Consider the following 26,189-nt stretch of genomic DNA (forward strand, 5'->3'; position numbering starts at 1 on the left):
GGCGGCCGGGGTACCTGCCCACTGACGCTCTCGGTGCGCCGGGTCCTCGTTGCTGGGGGGTGGGCTGTGGGTGGGGGTGCCGTCTGCCGCCCTCTGTTCTGTAGTCCACATGCTCGGCGGCTGGGGGCTGACCACTGTGCCCTTGGCTGATCGCTGTGGGTTGGCTGCCACCAGGTGGGCGCACTGGGGCGTGGTTGGGTCCAGGGGGAGGAGGGGGGAGGAGGGGGGAGGAGGGGGTCTGCGTGGTAGCTCCCCGGCCTGCGGCGCACCTGGATCGATCCGGTCGCGACTCGCCTATCTCTCCCAGTGCCAAAAGTCATACTTAGCACATACACCACACAATAGACCAAGGGCTTGCGGGATGGCGGGGTGCAGGCTATGTGGGTGGGGATGCGGCGGGCAGCTGCCATCTTGCCTGTCACACTCCTGCCCAAGCGTGCTTCTCGTCCGTCCCAAAATTTTAATCTCACTCACATTAGCTTCGAACACACACGCATTGGCACACCAATCCTACTCCGAACAACACTCCATCGAACCAGGGGGAGAGGTGCGAGTGATTTGGGTTTAACTTGCCTGAAGGACTCGCATCCCTAGCCTCGCAATTTTAACTGCAGTTACCAACAGCACACATTGAGCACTCGGGTTTTCCGGGGTGGCCAGTCGCTGGCGGGTCGGTGTGTGGTTGGCCGGGGGGTGGTCGGGTGGGCCCCTCCTCCTGGAGTCCTGACGGCTTGCGCCTGGTGGCTTGGCTTGTGATGTGCTGCAATGCAGAGAGCACCGCCGGGTGCCTTCTGGGGCCCCTAGGGGGCCCCAGAAGGCACCCCCCTGTTGGCCTTTTGCTTCTGCAGCAGGGCTTCTCTGCGGCGGGCGCACCGGGTGCTAGGGGTGGCGGAGGGCCTGTATACCTGGCAGCCTGCCAGCATCGCCGGGGGGTGTAACATCGGCACTCATGCCGGGCGGGGAGCCTGGTTGGCTGCGGTGGGGCGGGCACCCTCCCTTGTATGGGGCGTGGGTGGGCGTGGGGGTCTTGCCGGCCCGCCCATGGGGTGTCGGTCTGTGGTGTCGGTGTCAGTCTGTCACCGTGGGGCCGTGATCCAGGTCCGCAGTCCGTGCCTTGCGCCCGTGGCCCGGGTTGTGTGCCGGCCGCTGCATCTTGTGCCTGCGCCCGGGGGTTGGTTGTATGTGTGCGCCCCTGGGGCGCAGGGCCTCCTCGTGCTCCCTGGGACTTGTCATGCTCCTCGGGCTGTGCGCGGGAGTTGCTCCACGGCCCTCTGGCTTCTCTGGGGGCCCGGGGGTCTTCCGTGGCCACAGGGCGGGGTACCCGGGGATCTCCTGCAGCTGGGGGTTTTCCACGGGGCTGTGGAGTTTGGGGGGCTTCGGGGCCCCTTGCGCTGCCTGGAGGCGCCACAACATAATACCGACCTTCTACACCAGTACCAATGTAAGTCACGTACACTCACCGGTGGACATCTTACACACACGCACACCCACGTACGCACACACGCACACATGCACACACGCACACACGCACCCCTGCTTGGAGTGCACCCCAGAAACCGGGGGTGCTTTCCTCTCCTTTCCTCCCTTATTTACTGCCATAACTTTGACAGGAAGAGGCCAGGGGACCAGTTGTAGTTCCAGTTTTCCTGGACCTAATTCAGTTTTTCAATACATGTTGTCATCCAATTTTCTTTTGTTGTTTTTCCAATTTTTGTTTTTGTGTAAATAGTGTTTGTTTCTATGTTTATTTGTCTCACCGTGGTGATTCTCCCCCTCTTGGAGTAGTGATCAGTTGTTTATAGATCCAAACATGATAAATAGTTCTCCAAAGAGGGGGGTTGGTGGTCGCTCTCCATAACCAGTTGTTGTACAGAACCGCCAATATTTTCCTATTTTTGGGTCCATAAACAGCTAATCACTACTCAAAGAGGGAGAGAATCACCAGGAGTGAGACAAATATACATGGAACCGAACAACAACATGTACATGGAAGAACATAAACATAGAAACAAACAACAACATGTACATGGAAAAACAAACATCGGACGACAACATGTATCGAAAGAACAGAGTTAATTTGGTCCAGGAAAACTGGAACAGCAATTGAGCATGTGGCTTCTTCCAGTCATAGTTATGGCAGTAAATGAGGAAGAAAAGGAGAGAGATGTCACCAGGAGGGTGTTGGGTTGTGTGTGCCTGTGATGAGATTGCCTGTATTACATTACATTTAACAGACGCTTTTAGCCAAAGCGACTTACAATTGTTCAATCACCGACGGACGCAGCCATCAGGAGCAATTAGGGGTTAAGTGTCTTGCTCAAGGACACTACAGCATGCTAGGAGGAGGAGCATGGGATCGAACCAGCAACCTTTAGATCACTAGACCACCAGCTCTACCGCCTGAGCTACCATCCCCGTGTCCACTGGTGAGTTCACAGGACTTATCCCAATTTGTCCTGGTGTATAACCTAGTCCCAGGGAGTGCAGGGATGAGGCGCACCTTTGGGGCGCACACATACAACTCACCCTATGAGCAGGCACAAGACGCGGCCGCAGGCACAAAACCCGGGCCGCGGGCGCCAGGCACGGACCATAGGCCCGGAGCAAAGTCCCACGCCAACAGACGGACAACCCGCCCGAACTGCCTTACCTGCAGGTGAGCCGGCAGGACCCCCATGCCCACCCGTGCCCTGAGCAAGAGCGAGGCCCGCCTTACCACAGCCAACCAGACGGCCCTCCCAGCCACGAGCCCCGAGTGCCCATCCATGTAGCCGAGTGTGCTCAGCAGAGGGCACCTAGACATTTGCACCCCCCCCCCGCCAACGGCAACAGGCTGCCAGATATATGGGCCCTCCACCGCCCCTGGCACCCGGGGCACCCGGGGCACCCGCCACAGAGAAGCCACGCAGCGGGAGCAGAGGCCGACAGCCGCCCCCTGCGTCCCAACCCTCACCCACAACAGCAAGCAGCCTCCGAGGGGCCCCGGAAGGCACCCGGCGGCACTCTCCACAGCCCCGCCAGGTCGCAGCATGCAAGGAACCACTAGGCACAAGCCGCCAGGACACAAGCCCAGCCAGCAGGGGGCCCACCCGGCCGCCCCCAGGCCAAACACGCCCCCCACACCAACGCACCAGTGCCCTGCCACCCCTGAAAACACCAGTGCTTAATCTGTGCTGTTGGCAATTGCAGTCAAAAATGGGGGCAGTGCGAGTCCTTATTGGGGTAAAAATGTCCAGGCCCAGGGCCAGTAAAAGTCTCTGGATGAATTTTAAATGGAATTACTTTTCCAATTCTGTTGGTTGGTGTTTTACTCATAATCTTTAAATCGCAATTTGTTAGGCTTATGGGTCTATAACTGGAGGTTAGGGTTGGGTCCTTATTGGTTTTGAGCAAAACCGAAAAGACAGCATTATTCATGTGCGGAGGCATGGTGGAGGTTGACTTAATCTCTGTAGCCATTCTGATGAAAAATGGGGATATACTGTAAGTGTTAAGAAGTGTTTAGAATATTCCACTGGGTAGCCATCTGATCCAGGTGATTTATTGTTGGGCATAGAGAAGAGAGCTTTCCTGAGTTATTCTAGAGTAAGTGGTTGATCTAATGTGGTAGCCTGCTCTGTGGATATTATTGACCTCTTGTGGGGTGTATGTTATCCTACTCTGTGGATATTTTATGGTTGTAATAAGTGTTTTCTCACTCGCGTTTTAATTGATTGGCAAGAAATGTACCTGATTTGTCGTTGAATTCAAATGAATTCCCTCTTGTTTGTTGCATGAGGAATTGTGTCTTTTGTTGGGTGATATTATCAATTTGAGATGTAATTGTCCAGATCTCATTTTGGATTTGCTCAGTGGGTGAGTGGGCTTGTTGGGAGTGCAAGTCTTTTAATTGTTGTTCCCGTTTTTTTTTGGTATTCTTGTCCTTTCTTTTTCTTGTGAGTGGAGAATGAAATAATACTACCTCTCAGAACTGTTTTAGCTGTTTCCCAGAGTAAAATGGTGATATTTCTGGAGAGTCATTCAGTTCAATGAAGGAAATGGTTAAATTCTTTATCATTCAAAAGTGAGGTGTTAAACCGCCACCTGCATTTGTGTATTCATCATTTATCGGCTTGTGATTATTTCTGGTTTGTCAACGATCTAAACTTGGATCAAGTACTGTGTTAAAGTCCCCTTACAGTATAATAATTGAGTCAGAGAATTCTAAGTGTTTTGAAAATATATTGTGAAAGAAATTTGGGTCATCCTCATTAGGGCCATAATATTAGCAATGGTTAATTTGATGTTACCTAAAATTCCGTTAATCTTTATGTAACACCCTTCTGTGTCTGATATTGTCTTTTTATTCTGATATGGGACACTTTTATTTAGCAATATAAAAACACCTGTTTTTTGAGTTTTATGATGCAGAAAACATCTGATTAACCCATTTAACTTTGAGTTTGAGGTGCTCGGATGCAGTGAGGTGAGTTTCTTGCAGTAGACAGAAGCTGGGGTTCATCCTCGTGAGGTGACTAAGGATTTGGCTACGTTTAGCTGATGAGCACAAGCCTCTTACATCCCAACTAACAAACTTAATGGATGTCATTGAGGTTAGTAAGGGGGTGATGGGTGTGGATTTGTAGTTTTCCCTTGCAGCAGCACAGTGCATCCAAGGCAATAGCTAATCTACCGTGCCATATTTTCCCATAGATAAGTCTGAGTCTTCCTCCTTTATATTCCTTTTTACTGTCCTCGTATTGCAGGAAGTTTGTAGGCATACATATGTAGACAAACAAATGACAAATAGACAAAGATAAACATAGAACATTGCAGAGTTAGACATACATATGGTGAGATAGTGGATAGAGGGTGAGAGTGATGAAAGAAGTAGGGAGGGAGGGATTAGGAATGTGAGATGATGAGAGTGCTTGCTTTTAACAAACTCCTTGAGCTTTAAGTGTTCGAACCCAGCAATGATGGAGTGGTGACGGTTCCCCACGCGGTGTCCCAGTCGGTGAACCCGTTGGAAGGTGATATGCTTCACAGTGTCTATGGGGAGTTTCAGGGCGGTGTGGAGGAAGTCTTTTACTATGTTTTCTGGTGTCTTAATGTTGTTCTCTGGGATCCCAGAAAAGATGAGGTTGTCCCGCGTACTTCTGGATTGGATATCCAGGATAGTCTCTTTCATTATTTTATTTTATTTTTTTTAAAACCTCCATCCCTGTTGTGAGACGCTTCACAGAGGTTTTTAGATTCACCTTGTCCTTTTGCATCTCACCAACCATGCGGTGCAGAAAATCAAGGCTGGCCTTGAACTCAGAAATGTCTCGGAGAAGCGAATCAAGCATGTCCAGCTTCTTATTAATCTCATCCAAAACACTTACCCCTACAGCGCTGGATATTAGATCATCGGTATTGGTTGCTGAGTCTGTCTTCTTCCTTTTCGTGGGATTGTTCTGGTCCTGGTCCTCTTCCATCACTTACTCATTATAATAATAGTCTATATAATCCTCAAAGTCCCCCACTCTGGTTTCACGCAGTGTTTATTTTCTTTATATATATAATGCAACTCACTTTGTTATTTGTCTGAGTTGGAGCAGATGTCTGTGTTTTAGTTCGTGCAGCTGGGCGCCGCCATGTTTGATCTGTAATACTGTCTTCTTCATCACAGCATGCTGCTCCCGTCTGCTCAATGGGAGCAGTGAGGTGAGTGAGGTTATTATTTTCCACCAGGGATGGATCCCCAATTGTAATTGTAATTGTTCAGATTTTTATTTTACTCTTGATTTATCGGGCTAAAAGGGTACGCATCCAAATCGATTCACATATTGAGCAGAAAATTTGAAAAAACAATTAAATTTGACCGAAATCTTGTGCTTTGTGCTTCACCGACATGCCAACACTCAAAAGCCTAAGATGCTTTGTGACACCATCGTCCAATTCGATATAATTGTGCAGGTTGTGAATCTGAATGTCCATTCACGTCGTGTGCTGAGCATGGTAGAATCCATTGTGTTGTAGTGGTTTAGATTACAAACTAGACGTATGTCTGTGTTTATGTATCGTCTTACCTGGTTGATGTCTGCGGGGCTGTTGGATTGATATTTTATCTCTTCGATCTTAGGTAAGTAACATTTTAGTATTTTTTGTATTTTTAGAGCATATTGTGCGTAATCACAGGGTGTCATGACATTTCACTGCATATATCTATGACCATTATGTATATGTATGTGACAAATAACCTCTTGAATCTTGAATCTTGAATAATCTCTCAACAATTTCTTTCAATTGTAGATTGTTAGAAAAAATACAATGAAGTACTAATAAAAACATGTATTTATTATGTTTGTGAAAACACATGTATTTATGATGATTGTTGTATAAAATAATGACAAAGTTTGTGTTTATTATTGTTCCAGATGGTGAAAAATAGCCTTAGGTCCAAGGCAATAAAAAAGCAATTGTCCAAATATCCGGCCTTAGAGGTCAATCACACTGTTCTTAAAGAAAATATTAAAGGAAAAAAACTGAAAAAAAACATTATTGAAAAAATATTGAAATTATACTCTATCTATGAAAAAAAGATAATGTACATGAGAAGCCTTTGAATATAAGTGTTTCCCATATGCATCAGTATTAAGAGGCTCATTTCATCAGGATGATGCACAGGAACAAGCAGTATGCTGCTATCAGTTTAACAGCAGTACTTAAAAACAAGTTCCAGAATGTTCACACATGGACACAGAATGGCTGAGACAATTTTTGGTTTAAAGTAACTAATCTTTATGAGTTTATGAAAAAGTCTGGTAGAATTAACGATATTGTTCCAGAAAGAAATACATTTCAATAACATAATTGCCAAGAAGACAAACTAATAATAATGTTTAATACAACATTCCAAATAACATATGCTAAGCCAAGAGAGACTGGCTGCATTGGTGCAGATCACTATGACTCCGCGTTGTATAATATTGCTATGCCAATTGATAGAGCACTTAAGAATTCACTGCTAAACAATGGTGATGCATGTTTATTAACTATCTGTGGTTATACATGCGCAAGGTCTGACTAAATATGACAAACCAACTAGTTCTGTAGCTTACTACAACAACAACATTTATTGTCAATCAATTGACAATCTGTCTGTCACAATTTCTGCAATAAGAAACACTTAATTCTGCCAAACTCAACCAGGATTTGAAATCACCGGACTACTGACATATGTTATTAACACACAGCAACCACCAAATTAGTGAAAATTGTGAAACACCCAGGAGCAAAACAGTAGACGAAATACATGCATTCCATTATCATAGCAATTCTAGCCGCTCAGGTGGTGGTCGATGCGTGGGATGAGACGGTCCAGGTTAAACAGAAAATACAACACTGTCACCTATTCTAAATATATGTGGCACGGTGGCACAGTGCATTGCACTGCTGCCTCACAGCAAGAAGGTCCTGGGTTCCTGCTCCGGCGGGTTATCTCCCAAATAGGAGCCTTTCTGTGTGGAGTTTGCATGTTCTCCCTGTGCTCACATGGGGTTCCCTCCACCTCACGTCAGTAAGGACCCCCAACAACATGCACACATCATTGTCTGACCAGCGATGGACATTTGTCCCCGGGCACGTCCACGTATGCTGCCCACTGCTCCTGGCTGTGCCCCCGGAGGAAGGACAAGCCAGGATGGGTCAAATGCAGAGGATCCATTTCACCAGCCACCATCAAAGCATGTGTGTGCAAGCATGTGTGGTGTGTTGCGTGATGAATAAAGACTGTTTCTTCTTTTATAGAAGAGCGGGCAGCACTTTGCAGGTCACACAGAATAGCAAAGAGCATCTACCCATAACCAAGTTGCTTGAGGGTTTATATCAATTACGTTACATGGACCTCTACTTTGAAAAGGGAATGTTGCATAGGTCACATTGACAGTTTAGCAGAGGGTGTAGCCTGGGTTGCTGTCTAGAACATCTGGTGGGGTGCGATAAGTCAGAAGTGAAAGACAACTTCTCCTTTGGTCACAAGGCGGTTAGAACAGTTACAACTGTGTTCAGCAGTACAAAATGTTCTTGTTATTAGTGAAGCAGATATGGGGTTACAAGCGGGAATATGGTGAGTTCAGTAATTTTCCATTACACCATCAGAAACACATCAGAACTCATTTACTGTTAATAATGACTGAACCTAAAATATTTTAGAAAATAAAGATATGCAAAAAATCTATGAATAGTAAAAATACTGAAAAAAAACAAATACAATGTGTATCATAAAGAACCACAACAAACACATTATAATTTAATAATAAATTAATATTCACTACAAATGACAAAAAATAGAACAACAATCTATGAATATTTCAAATATTACGGAGACCACTAAAGATGTAATTAATTTAATTTCAAATTATGTGATTATGGTAAATGAATCTGACAATACTAACTTTCAACTGTTATGCAACGTTACCTGGTCGAATACAAAATTACCAACCTGATGACAAACATTTCCCCGATGGGGAAACCCTCACTCAGCTCCTACCCTTCACACACTATCACACTCACTACTCCAGATGGCTCTCATTACATGTTGGTCACATGATGGTCCTCTCTGAGAAACACCCAGCAATCCTGGAAGAATTCTGTCCCGGAAAGTTTGCTGCGCATAATACAAGCAGCAAGTTCTTGGCCATGGCAACTGACCACTGCCATGAACAGAACAATGCACTATCAAAAGGATCTGGGAGGGTAGTTGGCCTGACAGAGAATCCTGTGGAGCTGCAAAACAGGTCAATAATGGCAGAATGACTAGAAAGGCTAGAATGACTACAGAATTAGAGTATGTATACTCCAAAGTGAAAACCGTCACCATGAGCAGTAACCAGCAGTGCAAGAAGCCTTTGTGAACCATGTTTGGTCCCTCACAGCAGTGATCCAAGAGATGGGGAAGCAGTTTCTTGAAGAGAGTAAGGATCCTCTGGTGCTCGACTCCAAAGATATCATGGTTCCTAATGGTATACATCCAACTGTGTAGCTGATTATTTATTCAAACACTTGCTTCAGCCAATCAGCACGGAGCACCATAGCCATATAAGCCCCCGGTGCCCGCTACTCGTCTGCTTTTTCAATTCAATTCAGTTTGACTGACGAAAATCATATTCTGACACTTCACCTCAAGATAACTTCGAGAACATCGTCATCGAGACAACTCCTCTCGGCGTCCTCATATGGAGTTTAATCCAGCAATGGCTCTTGTTAGAGTCCCTTGCCTCTGCGTTGGTCTGACGGTGGCAGGCGACCTCCATGACGGGTGCTTCATCTGTCTGGGAGGGGAGCACGTACTCGCCGGGCTCGCGGAGGTACCGCTGTGGCCTACCAGGACTCCGCCGCTGTAGTGGATACTTTATGGAGCATTTTCTGCTGGACCAGGTGGTCGTGGAGGTACGGGACACTGCACCATTACAGTCTGACGAGGAAGAGGAAGATGACCTCACTGCTGACGACGAGGACATCTTCTCTGGGCCACTTTCTTTACCCAGGCTCTACATCTTCCCCGGCAGCAGGGTTCCCGACAAGGACTGAACCTCCATCGCGTTGGCCCGCTTCACCTACAGGGAACTGCTGGTCCATTCTCTCCACCACCATCGGTCATGGATGCGGATCTGATGGTAGGTGGAGTGTATGCGCATCAGGAGAGAGTGGTGGAACCCATGGTTCCTGCAGTGCCCTCTCTCGACCGCTGCTCCAGGGCCTCCTGGACCAGCCCCACCGAGGCAGGATTCAATGTGACAGGATTCAAGACGCTGTGGACGGGCACTCCACGCCTCGATGAGACGCTGGCTCACCATTTCCTCCCGACCTCAGTGAGATCTTGGAAATCCAGAAAACTGCTGACGTCAGCGAGGAACCGGTTCACTGCCCTGATGACAGGAAGTACGTCATGGCAACCCAGTATGAGGCAGCTACATCGATGTGGCGATGCTGGCGGCATCCATCTTCCGCCTCACGGCAGAGGCAGAGAAACCCTGACGGCTTCCGAGACGGAGGAGGTTTCCAAGGCATCTGCTGCAATTCTCTACATCTCCTAGGGGCAAGCGGTGTGCGCGGGTCGTGTCGTGGCTACCCAGAGACACCCAGTATCATTACCAGTTCACGAACATCTGCTGCTGGACTGGCGCCCGAACGGCGCAGGCCTGAGCAGCGTGGCCTGTCACATGCTGTGATCTCCACCATTGTGGGCTCTCATGCACAGTCCACTTCCCAACTTTATGCCTCAAAGTGGAACGTGTTCAAACGATGGTGCGTCGTCAGTGAGGTCAACCCCCTGTACTGCAGTGTTGTTCATATTTTGGAAATCCTGCAGTCCCTCAGCACACGGCGTCCACCATTAGAGTGTACGCAGCTGCAATTTCGGCTTGTCATAAGGGTTTGGCTAACGGTGTGTTTGGTCACCTGCTCGTGAAGCGCTTTTTAATGGGATTGCGACGCACGGGTCCTGTGACCCGAGTTGTCGCCTCTCAGTGGGACTTGGGGCTGATGTTGGAAGGGCTCTGTAGCATGCCCTTCGTACCAGTGTCTCAGATCCTGTTTAGGCTGCTGTCTTTCAAGACGCCGCTGCTCACCGTTCAGACCTCTGCAAAGCGTGTCGGAGATCTATGAGTTCTGTCCGTGCAACCTGCCTTCTGAGCCATTAATGGCGATTTCAGCAGTGCAGTGTTACATCCTAACCCGACGATCACGCCTAAGGTTGTGACGAGTTCGTACAGATCGAGGGTGGTTACCCTCGAGGTCTTTTTTTATCCTCCCCACCAGTGTGGGGAGGAGGAACTGCCCGCTTCACTGTCTGTGTCATGCGTGCGTTGGCATGCTTCGTGCACCACAAAGCTCCAATTCGGTTGTCACGACAACTGGTTGTGTGCTCTGGAGCGGCGGCGCTTTGGCAGCTGCTCTTGGCACAGCGCCTCTCTCATTGGCTATGCAAATGGTTCGCGATGGCTTATGAGTGGACGGGTCAGGCTCCCCCGACCGCTCTCTGTGCCCACTCTACTCGAGATGTGGCAGTTTCGACTGCCCACTTTAGGGGCATCGGGGTCCAGGACATTTGTACGGCGGCGTCTTGGTCGTCGCTATCCCCATTTGTCCGTTACTATCTGCGTGACCTTTCTGCAGGGTCCCTTTCCTAGTCGGTGCTCGGCATTGCAGCCAAGCGGAGTTAGGGTATATTTATTCACTGACTACTCAGTTTTGACGTGTGCCCGTGTTTGGCATCTAACACTCTCTGTGGATATAATGTGTCTGGTGTTAGCTGCTTCCCATTGGATCTTTAAGTGGGGCACAAGGGATAACCAGGGTCACTGTGTATGTAGATTATGTTCACTGCCGGCTTTGGCTGCTTCAGCCTGCACCCTGGACCATTACGGACTTGGGGCGTGTTTGGGTCCAGCGGAGGGTAGAGTATCGGGGGTCCCTAGTATACCATTCGGAGCGTAGCCCCTAAGGGGTGGAGCCCCTCCTGATATATAATCGAGAGTTACTGCAGTTATGTAACTAAAGAGGCATAGCCCCTTAGGGTTTGACCCCACTGGAGTCAATCAGTCTTGCTGATTTGATTTCAGGAGACGAGTAGCAGGCACCAGGGGCTTATATGGCTATGCTGCTCCATCCTGATTGGCTGAAGCGAGTGTATATATCAATTTTCAGCAGTCCGCATATGCAGTTAGATGTATACCATTAGAAGCCTCTAAGGGGGCTATGCCTCCATCATAGAATTGTAGCTACGATACATATCTGCAGTAACTCTCAATTCATTAGTTTCAGACATAGTGAGGAAGGTTGGAGTCCTTGGGTGCACAACACCCACTCTTCAGCCACGCGCAAGTGAAAACAGTCAAAGTAGAAGATTCAACTTCAATCAGAATCGCTTCATTCGCAATAAATGTACAATGCACACTAGGGGTGGGCGATACTGCAGAATTTGGTTTCGATTTGATACCAAGTAACACCAGCGCAGAATCACCGATATCGATACCACTACGGGGGGTGGGGTGAAGTTGCGTGACGCTGCACTAGTTATATGGATCGCTTGGCTGAGCTCAGCAATAACAGCTGGCTCTTTCGGTCCCAAAAATTTCAGTTTTGACCTATGATTGGTATGTGTGCACATATATCACTTAAATCATTCAACAAAATTATACTAAACTTTAGAATTTCCAGAATATCATATTTTTACATTATGTTTGGTATAAAAACCTCAAATAATGTAAGGTAATGTCTTCATATTGATGGTTAAAGAATAACTCTGCAAGATTCAAGACTCAAGATTCAAGAGGTTATTTGTCACATACATATACATACGGTCATACACACATGCAGTGAAATCCTAGTTGTACAACAAGAATAACACACTACTAATGAAATATTATGGTTAATAAATAATTACATAACTCTATATGGACACATATATTTAAATTTAAGTTGAATGATATGAAACGTATCCCATTTTTGGTATTGATCCTATTGATGCTAGAATTGATTTTCTAAACGATATGTACTATTGGTAGTATCGATACTTTTAGTATCGATCCGCCCACCACTAATGTACACAGGAATTTGACTTGGTGATACAGCGCAGTGAAACAAGAAAAGTTGAAAGGTTGAGTTAAAAAGTTGAATACAAGAATTGTATGCAAGTTAAGAATAATAAAGTACACTAGGTTATGCAGCATTGTATCCTATTTGGCATTATTGTAAATAATTATGTTCAGAAATAATTTTGCATTATGCTACATTGTGTGTGTGTGTGTGTGTGTGTGTGCGTGTGTGTGTGTGTGTGTGTGTGCGTGTGTGTGTGTGTGTATGTGTGTAAGTGCGACTGCATGTCTGTGTGTGTGTGTGTGTGTGTGTGTGTGTGTGTGTGTGTGTGTGTGTGTGTGTGTAAGTGCGACTGCATGTCTGTGTGTGTGTGTGTGTGTGTGTGTGTGTGTGTGTGTGTGTGTGTGTGTGTGTGTGTCATGTGTGAGAGGGGGTGGGGGCGCATTGGTCTCTGTGCCTGGTGGGCGGTCTGGGGATGAATAGGGGAACTAGGATGTGTTGTTGAGGAGATTAATGGCCTTTTTAGGGAAAAAACTGTTCAGGTGTCTGGTGGTTTTGGTGCCAATGGAGCCAAACCTGCAGCCGGATAGAAGCTTCCAGAAGAGGCAGTGAGCCGGGTGTGATGTGTCCGATATCCTACTGGGCCGTTTTCTGGTTCTGGCATCATGCAGAACACTCAAAGGGAACCTGGTCCTGGCCTGTGAGTTGCCTAGCTGTTCGCATGATACATTCCATTATCACTGAAGTATGATTGCAATCTCTTCGCAGGGCTGTATGTGTCTTGCCAAATACGTGAAAAAAAACAGGCTGTACCACTGTCTTTGTCTCAGGGAGGGAAGATGCAACTTGGTACAAAAGCAGACCTCTTGCACTGCACGAAGACTGATGACACTCACAGCCTGCTCCTGTGGTTGATGCTGTGTTCCTCGGTGGTGCAGTTGTCCAGATGCTGAATCCCGGTACGACAACGAACTTCCAGGACTATGCAGACAGTGTCTTTGTGCCGAATGCAAAATCCCAGCTTGTGAAAACAAGCTGTCTTGATATTGTATTGATATCGAAGGCTGCACTAGTGCACCACATTAAGCAGGCCACCTATCAGGCCAATGTCCGGAGCAATGCTTTAGTACCGGACCATGAGCAGCCAAGGCCTTCCGATTGGGGCGGGGTGAAGGAAGAAATGGGATGGCAGCCGCTGTGGACCACCCTTCCAAAAGCCTCACAGAGCTGCTACAAACGTATCCATTGTGGCCGCAAGAAAGGGGGTACTACGCACTGCATGTGCAAAAAGGCTGCCATCAAGTTTACTGCCCTCTACTTATGCTCAGGAGACTGCTAGGCTTCGAAAGGACACACAGGACCATACTGAACAGATGATGTCATCGTAGGGTGGGTTAAGAGATGCTGACATGACAACAAAGTTGATCAGTCAAATTTAACATGTTAAACCTACTTTGTGCGAAGTTCACCTTTTGGGGGTTTTTGTGCGTGTTTTACTGTGTTCTGTTTACAGCAGTTCTGTGCAGTCTATGTGTAATAAGAGCGTAAAAATTTAACAGAATTGATGTATCCAGCCTTTATGCCTGCAAAAAAGTGGCGATTTTTTAATTTGACAGCCTAAAATTTGTTGGCCCTCTGCCTAGTCCCAGAGGTCAAATCTGAAATGCCTCCCCTTCTAAAAATAAACGTCATGGTTTATAGAAACACTGGATAAATTTCTATGCTTTTGTCAATAAATGCACAATACCTTCCATATACAAGCTTATCTCCTCCACTATATTGAAAAAAATTATAGTTTTTGAAAACCCCAATAAATAGAATTGTCAAAAAACAACGACTGACAAAAGAGCCGCAGGTTTGAAAGTGGAGGGTGGAGAGACGGAGGGTGGAGGAGGAGGGGTCCCAAAGTGGTTCTGGGGACTGCATTGAAATGCATTTGACCCACCCACCGCTCTACCACTGCCATTCTGCTGTTTTAGCAGAAAAAAAAACCCTCCCTGTGGGTTTGTGTCTGTACTGTATTTTGGAGAGTCCATCTGACACCAGAGTGACCTCCTGACACCCCCACGCTGGTTGGAAGGCTGGTGGGAAGAAAAATGAAAGGAAGACAAAAGCAAAGAATTCCTGCCTTTAGATTGTTTAAAATTAAAGGATCATTTTATGCATACTGAAAAAAATTAATTAATCCTATTATACGTCCAGTCCACAGGAGTATTTTCGGTGTCCATTCTTATTGCATTAATGATGAAAGGTTTGACTCTTCTTTGAGATTCGGTTCTTGGCAATTCACTGGGTAAAAAGATTTGTTGCATTTTCTGACTCTTCGTTCCCTTGATTCAGTTGGTAGAATGCACGGACGGGCGAGGCAGGACTTGAGCGATGGACGAGAGTCAGAAAAGTCAATTCAGCTCTGAATTGTGAATGGAGTGCTCACAGGAATCATTTAATTCCATCAACAAATATTTATATTGGTGGAATGCAAAGTGTAAATCAGTCACATTCAATATGAATTATGCCAAATGCCTCAGTTTTTTCTTTCTCCACAATCATTTAATCCTCAGTAATTATTTTCAAATCTTCGACTACCGAGTCAAACGTTCATTAACTCGTTCTCTCTCACTATGTCTCTCTCGCTCGCCCACTCACAATATCAACCTTCAGCTTGTTTTTTCAGGCTGAGGTTTCTTAATGGCGAACAAAACAAGCAAATTAGTCTTTTGCCAGAGTGACTATTATGTCTCTGTGGATGATCTGTGCCTGTCTGCATGTTGATTTACTTCCGTGTCCTTAGCATTCTAGTCCTTAGTTCACATAAACAGCCACATTGGTGTGCAAGGAAGGTAGTCTAGGTTCTGTTTGTACCTTGTGTGCCTCCGTAGTGTCTTCATTGTCTTGTCTTGGGGAACGGTGATGAGATCGGAAGAGAAGCAGCATGAAACTGCCTCCAGACTGAATTATGTATGCCTCCATCTGCTGACAGAGGACAAGTCTGTCAGGCCCTCTCAGTGTCATTGTGCCGGGATAGATACAGAGCTTGCTTTCCTCACACACACACACACACTCACACACACACGCACACACACACGCGCACGCACACACACACACACACACACACACACACACACATACACACACAGATCTATTGTCCACTCACCCCTTTGCCCTTTAAAAAAACAGCCGATCCCTCAGCTTGATTAAGACATTTGATTCAGTTCATTACTATTCGCCCTCACGATGATGACAGACGTTTGATTTAAAGGCAAAATAAACAACTACCTTGGCCTTCCTCTAAAGGAATATATATATATATATATATATATATATATATATATATATATATATATATATATATATAACTTTTTCCACTACATTTTTCCACCGAACTTGATTTATCGCAGGAATTTGTCCGTGTTGTGCCAACTGTGTGAGATGTTCATCATGCGTTATAACTCGTTATATGCAAAATAAAACAGGCCGAAGGTGCGGATGTGGAGTGCAATATTTTGCATGTATGGCTTTCAAGTGAGTGATATAAGCTAAAATTAAGAATAAATAAATAAATAAATAAATAAATAAATAAATAATAATAATAATAATAATAATAATAATAATAATAATAATAATAATAATAAATATAGCTGCAGGCAGAAATACTTGGGGTCCTGTTAAGTCGTGTTAGATACATATAACAGATCCTGTGCAAATTCCCGGTTCCAATGTGACTATACTGGTCTATGCTGGTCTATACTGATCTATACTGGAATATAATCTTTCTTGCAATATAATCTCTTCCTGGAACATTATCTTGTATTCTAATAGACTTTTTCATATCCTGATAAAGATAAGTTCCTTTACTCAAAACATTGTCTAAGTTAGTATTTTGTGCCCATGTTCAAACATGATCGATCTTTTTTTCTAAGAATTGCTGTTAAACTGATGCAGCTTGTTCCTGGGGTCTCCAAACTTTGAATAATCCTGATGAAATGAGTCTCTTATGACCGATATGTATGGGGATTCAACACTTATATTTAGAGGCTTCCCATCTACATAGATTTTTTTCATAGATATAATTTTGCTATCTGTTTTAACAATCACAGTTAACAATCCACAACAGGAAAATTCAGTTAAATAGATAACTTGTCTATATTGTAATTTCGACCCCACGTTTAGCTGTAGGAAACGTTTACATGAAGTTTCTTGAAAACAACTCTCTATTTTCGACTCTTAACCAAACCTTGTCATTGTAATTAACTCACCTTATTGTTTGTGTTCGTAGATCTATAGTCTTAGTGATGGAAGTTGATGTTTGGTCTGTGCGGGTAAAAAATGACTCTGTACGGAGGTTTTCGAAGGTAATCCCAAATACGTCATTTTACTCGTGACTTCTTTCTGTGGATTAATATCCGAAATATGAAAAACGTTGGCGTATTTCCGTGATTAATTACAATTTCACAGGCTCTAGTTTTCCAACGCGATCCTAGTACATGAACGCATCATTCATTCCCCGAGTTGAGTGGACTGGACTCGACATGGTGACGAGTTTCCTCGGATTCATTTTTTTCGTGTTTTTTCAAGAATCCAGCAAACTATCGGGGACCAAAGAGATAAAATATCAATGAACAGATCCACAGACATACATCTACCAGACACATACACGCCTACTTTGTTATCTCTAACCACTAAAGAGCGATTGACTCTACACTGCGCACGGTGCAAATGAACATTCAGAACCATAATCTGCACATTTACACTGAATTGGATGATGATGTCACAAAGCGCCTTCACCTAAAACTCATCTCGTTCCATTGGTTTTCGAACGTTGGTATGTCGATGAAGCGCAAGCGTTCGGCAAGAATTCGGATTATGTTGGTTTTGCACTCATTTCTGCTCTATGTGTGGATCGATTTGGTAGTTTCTGGGGCTGTTCTGTTCCGTACAGTTTTAGCACAAAATTACAAGTATAATAAAATCCTGCGGGCTGGACCCCTGAAAATAATACTAATACTTCTACTACTACTACTACTACTACTACTAATAATAATAATAATTATATTAATAATCATAATAATAATTGATAGTTGAAATGGAATGGCCCAACCATTAAAGTTTGAAAGCCTCCCATTGTTCACGGAGTATAGAGCAACAATGGATCTTGTTCTTTTGTTACTGTACATGACTAAAGGTACCTTTTTTGAAGCGAGTGCTTTTCAGCTAACGTTTGCGCCGATGTGAGTGGGCAACTCCCACTATCCCATTACTGGGATTATCCTCCCACGTGGCATGGAGAGATCCCTGCAGAGTAGGAAGGACTCACTGGAGCCCGGAGCTAATGGACTGTGGTTCCTTTTAAACAGCCCTGTTCATAAAAGCGTAGTTGTCCCAATGCACTTTGAATCAATAAGGAAATGTTTTTTTTTCTCAAATCTCAGATCATCGTCATGCTTATTTACAGCAAAACCACGCTTTCCCCCTTTTCATGAAGCTTGACTAGAGATTGCACATCAGAACATCACAAGCACATTTTCAAATCTGAGGAATTTGTCATGTTGGGGATTTGTGCATTTCTGTACAAACAATTAGCATAAAAATGAAAAAAAAAAAAAAATAGCTTAATAGTCTGAAAAGTAAAAATAAAGATAGAATAAAATAGAAATGGCCAAATATTCAGAAATAGCCAAAATAATAATATATAATACATTATTTCACATACTTATGATAAAGCAACTGCAGCATTGCTTCTTGGATATGATGTCACCAATCTAAGGCGTAACAACTCCCACTGTCCATTATGGCTCCATCTAGACTCTGATTTGGGCTCTTGACTTGTGTCAAATCTCTCCGCTGAATGGATTTCTGATGTTGCCGTGATGACAAGGGGTCACCCGCTGCCAGGAAGTGCAGCGAAGTGCTTATGAGCGAGACATTTGGCAGCGGCCGCAGCAGACGCTCACCCACGGAAAAATCCATGCTCATCCATGTCTCCCAGGGGAAGCGAGGGGGGGAGAAGAGGAAAGCCGAAAGAAACTCAAACGTAAAACTCAATCTGAGCTGATTGGCTTCATCGGCAAACGAAATGTAGAGGTAAAGAAAAAAATACAAAAAAAAACAAAGGTTCAACTTGTGGCATTTTCATTGTCATCCACGACAAAGAAAGTGACAATGTACAACCTCATAATCTACCAAGCGCAGCACACTCAGGCTTGAAGCCCATGACAGGGAGTCAGAAAGCCATTAACCGTCATCAGTTAGAGACAAAAATCAAACTGGATCTGGAAGGCCTGTGCTTTGCCAGAGGCAATGAGGCCATGAGACCAAATATCATATCCAAACAGGATAATTACCGTTGTTTTGAGGATCCTTGCACTCACTGATTGTGTGTCTAAGGGTACAAGTTGTTTCGCCAATATACAATTTCTCACATTGGGCACATCTTGAAAAAAAACCCCAGAATATGTTATGGAGGATTACATTAGAAAACTCCCCTGTCATGTAGCGCATGTATTGTGCTGCTGGGTAGAATTACCAAATGGGGGCTCAGGGTTGCTCAGAGGATGTGTTTGGATTTAGACTTACTATTGCAAAAGTGCTACCTTCTGCACACAGATCAGGTGTCAAGGTTGCCAGGATTCGAAAATAGTCCTGTTGATTACATTTGTTTATAAATTATATATTATATGAACTGAACCAATGATCGACTCCATCACCAGAAGGACTCCCTACTCCGGACTCACGCGAAGGATTCAGTCGATATGAACAAATCGTTTTCAAGTCTGGCATCACTAGATCGCACAGTTCGATCCACATTTCCATCAAAGACACGTGTAAAATCACAAAAGCGCATTATGTGCACTCGTTTCTTGTCCCTTAGAATGCACAGAATAAATCGTCCATTTAAAGATTTTCTGTTGAAAAGGGGTTCGACATGAAACACACAATTTCAGCAAAAATGTCCATCAAACGGGAAATAGTTTGACTTCAGCTGTATTCTGGAAGCTAATTTTAAATTGTTGATTCGATTTTTTATTATTTTTTATAAAACAGTCTAAGAGCCTTTTCTCTTTTTGGGCACACCCTAATTGAGCCGCCCACCGCACATCTATTTACATGGCTGTGTGAAAATCTCCATTAACAAACAAGAATGATCGCTCCGCTATTTACACAGTGCCCCACAATCCTCGAAAAAGGTCTAAAAGCCTTTCCATTTTAAAAATATGTACGAATAAATGCAATTACCGAACCTCCTCGGCCCACATTCAATAAAATATTGATTTGTCATTATGCGTGATTATGGGATTTTGAGCTTTTTCCCGTGTGCTCGGCCAGCAGCCAGTGAGTTCTCCACCAATCAGGAGTCTGGACGTTTTTGTAGTGTGTTTGTCCTAATTTGTTGGATTTATAAGTAAATAATGACATTAGGATAACATTGAAGAAATAATGTTGGGCGTTGGTCCACTTTAAAGGAAAGAGCTTGTGTGGGCTGTGTCATCTTCTCAAAGGTGGGTCAGTTTTTCATTGCTCTGCTCAACTGACGATTGACCTCTGGCCTCTGTAATTAGACATTTTTTTTGACATTCAACAATAAGCACTATCCCTTTGTTGGCTAAATACTGATCTGCACAGTTCTTTGTACTGTATAGCCAGCTTTTAGTCTCAACAAGATTCGATGGAGAGTGTTGTGGACGAGCTGAAAGATGAAAATGTCCGGCTCTTTTATCGGATCGGTTCTTGACAAGTGACTCAGTGAAAAGATATGCGCTCGAATCGATTCCGTCCCCCTGCTCGAGCGGCTGCTCACAGCTCTTTTCATCTGCAAATCGAAAGTCGAGTCTCAGCTGAACGCCCTGTGCTCCCGGCTGCTGTAACCGGGTCGAACAAACCAAACAAAATGAACGAATGAACGACTCTTTGGCCGGAGTGACTCCCGACTCCTTGACTCATTGTGAAAGATTTGTTCGCAACGAACAAATCGTTGGCTCGTCTCGCATCACTGGAGTGGTCTGGCTTTGCATGACATTGGTCAAGAAAAAACTAATTTCATGATTCTTCAAGACGAGCGATGAAAAGTTTGGCCCTTTTTGGGGGTTCGGCTCTTTACGAGTAACTCAGTAAAATGTGTCGTTCAATTTTCCGACTCTGGATGGGAGTTGTTTTATGGGAGCCCGTCGGTATATCCTCTTTGTGTGGAGATGTAGTACGATGTGATCCATAAATCTCCCCGGAACGTGCCCCTTAAAATATATACACATTTAATCCCTAATACGTCTGGAATAGCGCCCTAAGTAAAAGCTCAAGTATATCCTCTACATCAGTCTCAGATCTGCCAGTGGCCGTAGTCTCATTATGACATTATTATGGCTTAGCAGAGGAAAAACCACCACAGTCGACGTGAGTCCTAAACCTTCAGACATTCTACTATAAAATTCAACCCACAAAAAATGATAGTCCCACAAGCCCAATTTTTTACATCTGTTAAATTTGAAAATCTGACAAATCTGCTTTTCCTTTGATTATTATTATTATTACTATTATGATTATTATTATTATTATTATTATTATTATTGAACTAGGCTTGGGCAGATTTAGAATTATATCATCAATCGGCGATCGACTCCATTGATCGGGATAGGGTTATGGTAAGGGGCAGACGTCTTTATTTTATCTTTCATCCGCCAGGAAAAATCCGAGCGTTGAAACGGTGTAAGTGTAGTTTACTGTATTCTGAAACTGGAGAGGGAGAGGGAGAGCGGGAGAGAGGGGGTGGATGCTCTCGACCTCTCTGCTCAGAGCTGTCGAATAACCACTTGTGATTGGATCTCGCATCCCCGCTCTATATGCAAATCTTGTGATTATAATATAGCCATATATATGGAATCTAATAGAGAAAGATTTCGATTTATTTTATTTCCTTAGTCCCTTACTTGCATGAAACTATGCAATGGTACTTAATTTGGTTAAAAAACTGGATGTTTTGTGTAAATACTTGACTTGTAAATAATAAACGGGAGACCGTATTTGCCAAATTATATTACGTTCTATGCCCGTGCACCCCCAACCGCCCTACCCTCTCTTAAAGTCAAATTTTTGCTTATCGATGTATTGCAATTCACATTTTAAAGTAATTCTACTTTTATTATATCACAGAACAGAGAGCTCCAAATATATTAAATAGGACTGATGATATTTTTTAAACCTATTTAACATTTGTTTTATCAAAAATAAAATATTGCTATATTAGTCACAATAATATTAGAAATGTTGTGTACCTGTCAGGTAGACTGTCATGTAGTTTGAAAACGCCTGCACTACACTATGACCATTTTTATGTCCATAATGAGGCATTTTACTATACGTAAAAAAAGTTGAATGTTTTCCTTTCAAGATATGTGCATGTGTGATGTGGCGTAATGCGTAATGCATGCTCAAACTTAAAATTGTGTTAAATAGGAAAGTTTGTCCTGTTTAAAAATGAATGACATCATTCCTCACCAACTTCTGCTGAGAGAGGAATACAAATTAAAACTTTATGAATGTTTCACGCATGAAGAGGCGGCTAATAATAAATAAATTAAATACGAGCTTCGCGTTCTCCCCCACTTTTCCACTCCCGCCTAAGAAAAGAAACTTGTTAACAAAGCAAAGCACAAACTCAGGTTTGGAAAAAAATCTCACGTGACAAAATCTGTGAAACACACACACGCACGCGCGCACACGCACACACACACACACACGCACACACGCACACACGCACACACACACACACACACACACACACACACACACACACACACACACCCTCCTCGTTACGTCTTTTTACGTCTTCTCCTCCTTTACTGCTATAGTTGTTGCAGGACAACTTTTGTTCCAATCGCTCTGTCACAAATTTCAATTATTATAATACAATTTTCAATCCATAAATATCACTTCATATCATTTATCTGTTTATACATTTCAACATATAGACATTAACTTTACATAAATTGAATGTTTATGTATGTTACATATAAAATTGTAATGATTGTGAAACAGTTTTCACCCTGTCGAAATAATGTAATAATTTAAACGTTCTGTTATAATCGCCAGCAAGCATACAAGGTACTATTTCCGCTTGTTCATTGGTGATGTTCTTTTGTATAAGCCATATTGTAAATATATATATACATATCGATTTTTCTGTTTTTGTTTTAAGAAATACCATGCCACTGTGACTTTCGCTGTGTACAGTGATGGGGATTTTGGTGCATTTCCTCCAGCGGTCTGCATTCAGTGCCGTCTGTGCACCTGAAGTGTCAAATTAATAATAAAGGATAAAGCCTCAACTCAATTTGTGGAGAGCATTTTCGACAAAAAAAAATGAAAGGAAACTAATTGCCAAAGAAACACAAATGTATATTTAATTAATATGACTAGAACAGGCTGAATTGAGTCATCCTGTCAGAGCCGACGCTAATAGCTGCTTTATCTTTTAACCTGTCCGCCCTAACCCGCTCACCTCATAGGAACCCCCTTCGTAATCTCCACACCGGACGCCCCTTCACATTGAAGACAGACATTAGAGAGGCTTCATTTTAATAATACAGCTAGAAAGAAGTAATAAAAACGACCTGTACGCTGTCAGAACTTTGATTAAAACGCTGCCGCTGAAACAAGCTCTGACACCGTGTCTGTGGGTGGCTCTGTTTTCAAATGATGACGACATTTTATATCCTTGGATATTTGGCGTTCCATCCATAACCCATACCTTTTGAGTGATTGATATCAAGCGGTTCAGATTTTTGTTCCGTGACTAAATTAAAGCTCTTCACTCACCTTTCCCTGCGTTCAAATCACAATCACTAATTTGGTAACGTCAAAAAACTCTTCCATATCAAGGCTGCTTAACTCAGGAATCGAGGAATAATGTTGTGGCAGTTCCGCCTACCACATGCCCCCCCGAGTGGGCTTTTCAGGGCCCTCTGACACGGAGACACAGGCAGAGATGTTGCAAACGCACCGGTTTATTGTAGAGAGTGGCAAGATGTTACAAGCCAGGAGCAGATGGAAACTTGTCATGACAGAGGCTCTCCTCATGTGTGTGTGGGGGTGGGTTAATTGCTCTTTAATTATTCTGACGTGAAACAGGCGTACAGCCACCCTGATCCGAAGCCCAATTACCTAGAACAGGGGTCGGGAACCTATGGCTCGCGAGCCAATTATGGCTCTTTTGATGAGCTATCATTTTTCATCACAATTAACAAGTAATAAATAATTATTCTGTGTCATTTTTTAAGTAAAACAGGTAAGAGAAATTACAATTTTGAAAATAAAATTCAAAATATAAATGTGGCGGACAAAGGGGCGTAGTCAAGCACCGGCTGCGGACCACAGAAAGACTCCGGGGCGCCTTTTACTCCGCGCCCTGCACCTCCCGGGTCTCTGCACAGGAGCCACTTGTGGGAGTCTCTGCCCACAGGTGAGGGTTTAGGGAGGGAGACGGAGTCTTTCTGGCCGTGGTGCGTCCACATGGCAAGAGTTTTATTGTTCATTTCAATACGCGGCACGCAGGCCACAATAAGATACATCACTGAGGATTATTGTAATAATTGTGGATAATAATGATCCTCTTGGGGGCAGGAGGAATGGCGTTCCACTGCTGCGCTGCTTACGAGCCTGTGCGCCGATCCCCTCTGTAAGACAGACAAACATTAAGAAAACTCCCTGCCTCCAGTCGCACCAATCAGCTGAACACAAGTGGACGGAAATGGAAAAAACTTCAATATGTATTTGACAAATAACCACACAATGCAACGTGTGAGTATTGCCGTATTGACCCTGTCTGGCTCTACATACGCATGTGAGCAGTCTTTCTGGCATCTGAGAAACATTGAGAGCAGCCTACGCTCACGTTGAACTGATGGAAGCCTCAACGCAGCATGAAGCTTAACCTCAAAACCGTGCAGCACCAGAAGTCGCATTAATGGTAGAAAGTATTTCATTTATTATTGGTTAGCTACAGTATAACAACAATATTATTAAGAAGAATAAAGAGAAATTTATTTGATGTAGCACTTTTTTAAGTACTCAGAGATGTGTTATACGTTAAAAATGTGGGCCTTACTGAAAAAATCTGTCTATATATCTCTCCATCCGTGAATCTGTCAAGCTATCCATCTACCCATTACACAACACTCTCCCTTATTTAAAGGTGACTTAAAAATCAATTTACCTTTGCCCTGCTCCTTCTCTTGCCCTTCTCTCCCCCTGTTTCTCTGGTCCATTCGTCCTCTAATGGTTCCTGTGTTTTGGGTATTGTTGCAGGAGTCCTTCAGAGGATGAAGAGCATGTGATAAAGTCTTCCTCCCACCTCCACAATTCCCCCAAAGTCCTGGGGATTTGGGACTTTGGGGATTTGACTCTTTTTGCCCAAATTCATCCGCTAATAGAAGCAGATACTGGTTCAACCAAAACACTCACACTTACAGTCGGATTGAGGGGATCGCTGAGCGTTCAGTGTCAGTTGACCCTCAATTTGTGGATTTTGTGAGAAGGATTTTCTCTTTTAAGAATACATTTAGTGTATGCTGTTCAGTTTTTGTACTGACTGAAAGTCAAATAAAGCAAATTTAAATCTAAAGTAAAGTAAATTTTGTGATTTCTTTCTAAACACATTATACATACAGCGGATATATATACAAAATCATTGCTGGAAACATGTGAAAAGACTGAACGATATAGTACTGAATTGTGGAGTTAGACAGTTTTTCACAATTTTTGTGTTCAGGATTTCTTTGGGCCGGTCTGAAATGGTGACTCGATGAGGCACTGCAGCCATACTTAGCATAGCCCCTTCCCTAACGCTCTATAAAGCCTAGAGCGTGTTAGCATCACTGGGCTAGAGCAGTGGTTCCCAACCACCACGATCAGAGCAGCCCTGCAGAGGTCAGAGAGATCTGAGCGATCGATTCTCCTAACAAGCAAATAAAAACAGTGTGTTTTTATTGTAGATGTATTTAAGTTTCCTAATGCTGCATCACGCATATGTGTGTGTGTGTGTGTGTGTGTGTGTGTGTGTGTGTGTGTGTGTGTGTGTTTGTGTGTGTGTGTGTGTGTGTGTGTGTGTGTGTGTGTGTGTGTGTGTGTGTGTATATGCTTAAAAATAACTACTGTATGTACGCCAATGTACACCAGCTGATAATCAGGATTCTTAGGACACATTTAGTTTCTTCACAAAAGTTTTGTTTTTTTGCATTTACAGGTCAGTTTTAAATATTTAATACTCTATATACTCTCACGATTCCAAACACCTGATATACCTGACGTGTGTTTGCTTGTGTGTGCTACTTTTCTCTAGGGGACGCTATTGAGCACAGTGACTGCCGGCTGGCACCTCAGCTCCTTGCCGGCCTTAGCATATATATATATATATATATATATATATATATATATATATATAGCATAAGCCAGGGGTCTTTTTCCCCTGAATCAGCACATTGGTAATTGCATGCGACAGAAATGGATTTCCTGTCACGGCGAGAGTTTATGAAGAAATGCCAAGTTTTTTTTTTCAAACCTGTCTTTTGATTTTCAGCAATAAATTGCGGCCTTTCTGCCTAGAGACCCAGACATGATCATTCCTTACATATTCCAAT

At 43.8% G+C, this 26,189-nt stretch overlaps 1 protein-coding gene across 1 annotated transcript in view; it reads left to right on the forward strand.

Moving 5' to 3' along the window:
• Window positions 1-9,683: 9,683 nt before the first annotated feature.
• adgrb1a (adhesion G protein-coupled receptor B1a) overlaps window positions 9,684-26,189 on the forward strand; it is a gene marked incomplete at both ends in the record, with an annotated part of 119,668 nt that continues 103,162 nt past the window's right edge. The window contains one exon of the mRNA XM_080004810.1: window positions 9,684-9,836. Within this exon, the coding sequence (XP_079860936.1) occupies window positions 9,684-9,836 (153 nt within the window). The remainder of the gene's footprint in view (window positions 9,837-26,189) is intronic.

This window comes from Zeus faber, assembly GCF_960531495.2.
Source record: "Zeus faber genome assembly, chromosome: 8".
NCBI classification, from domain to species: Eukaryota; Metazoa; Chordata; class Actinopteri; order Zeiformes; family Zeidae; genus Zeus; species Zeus faber.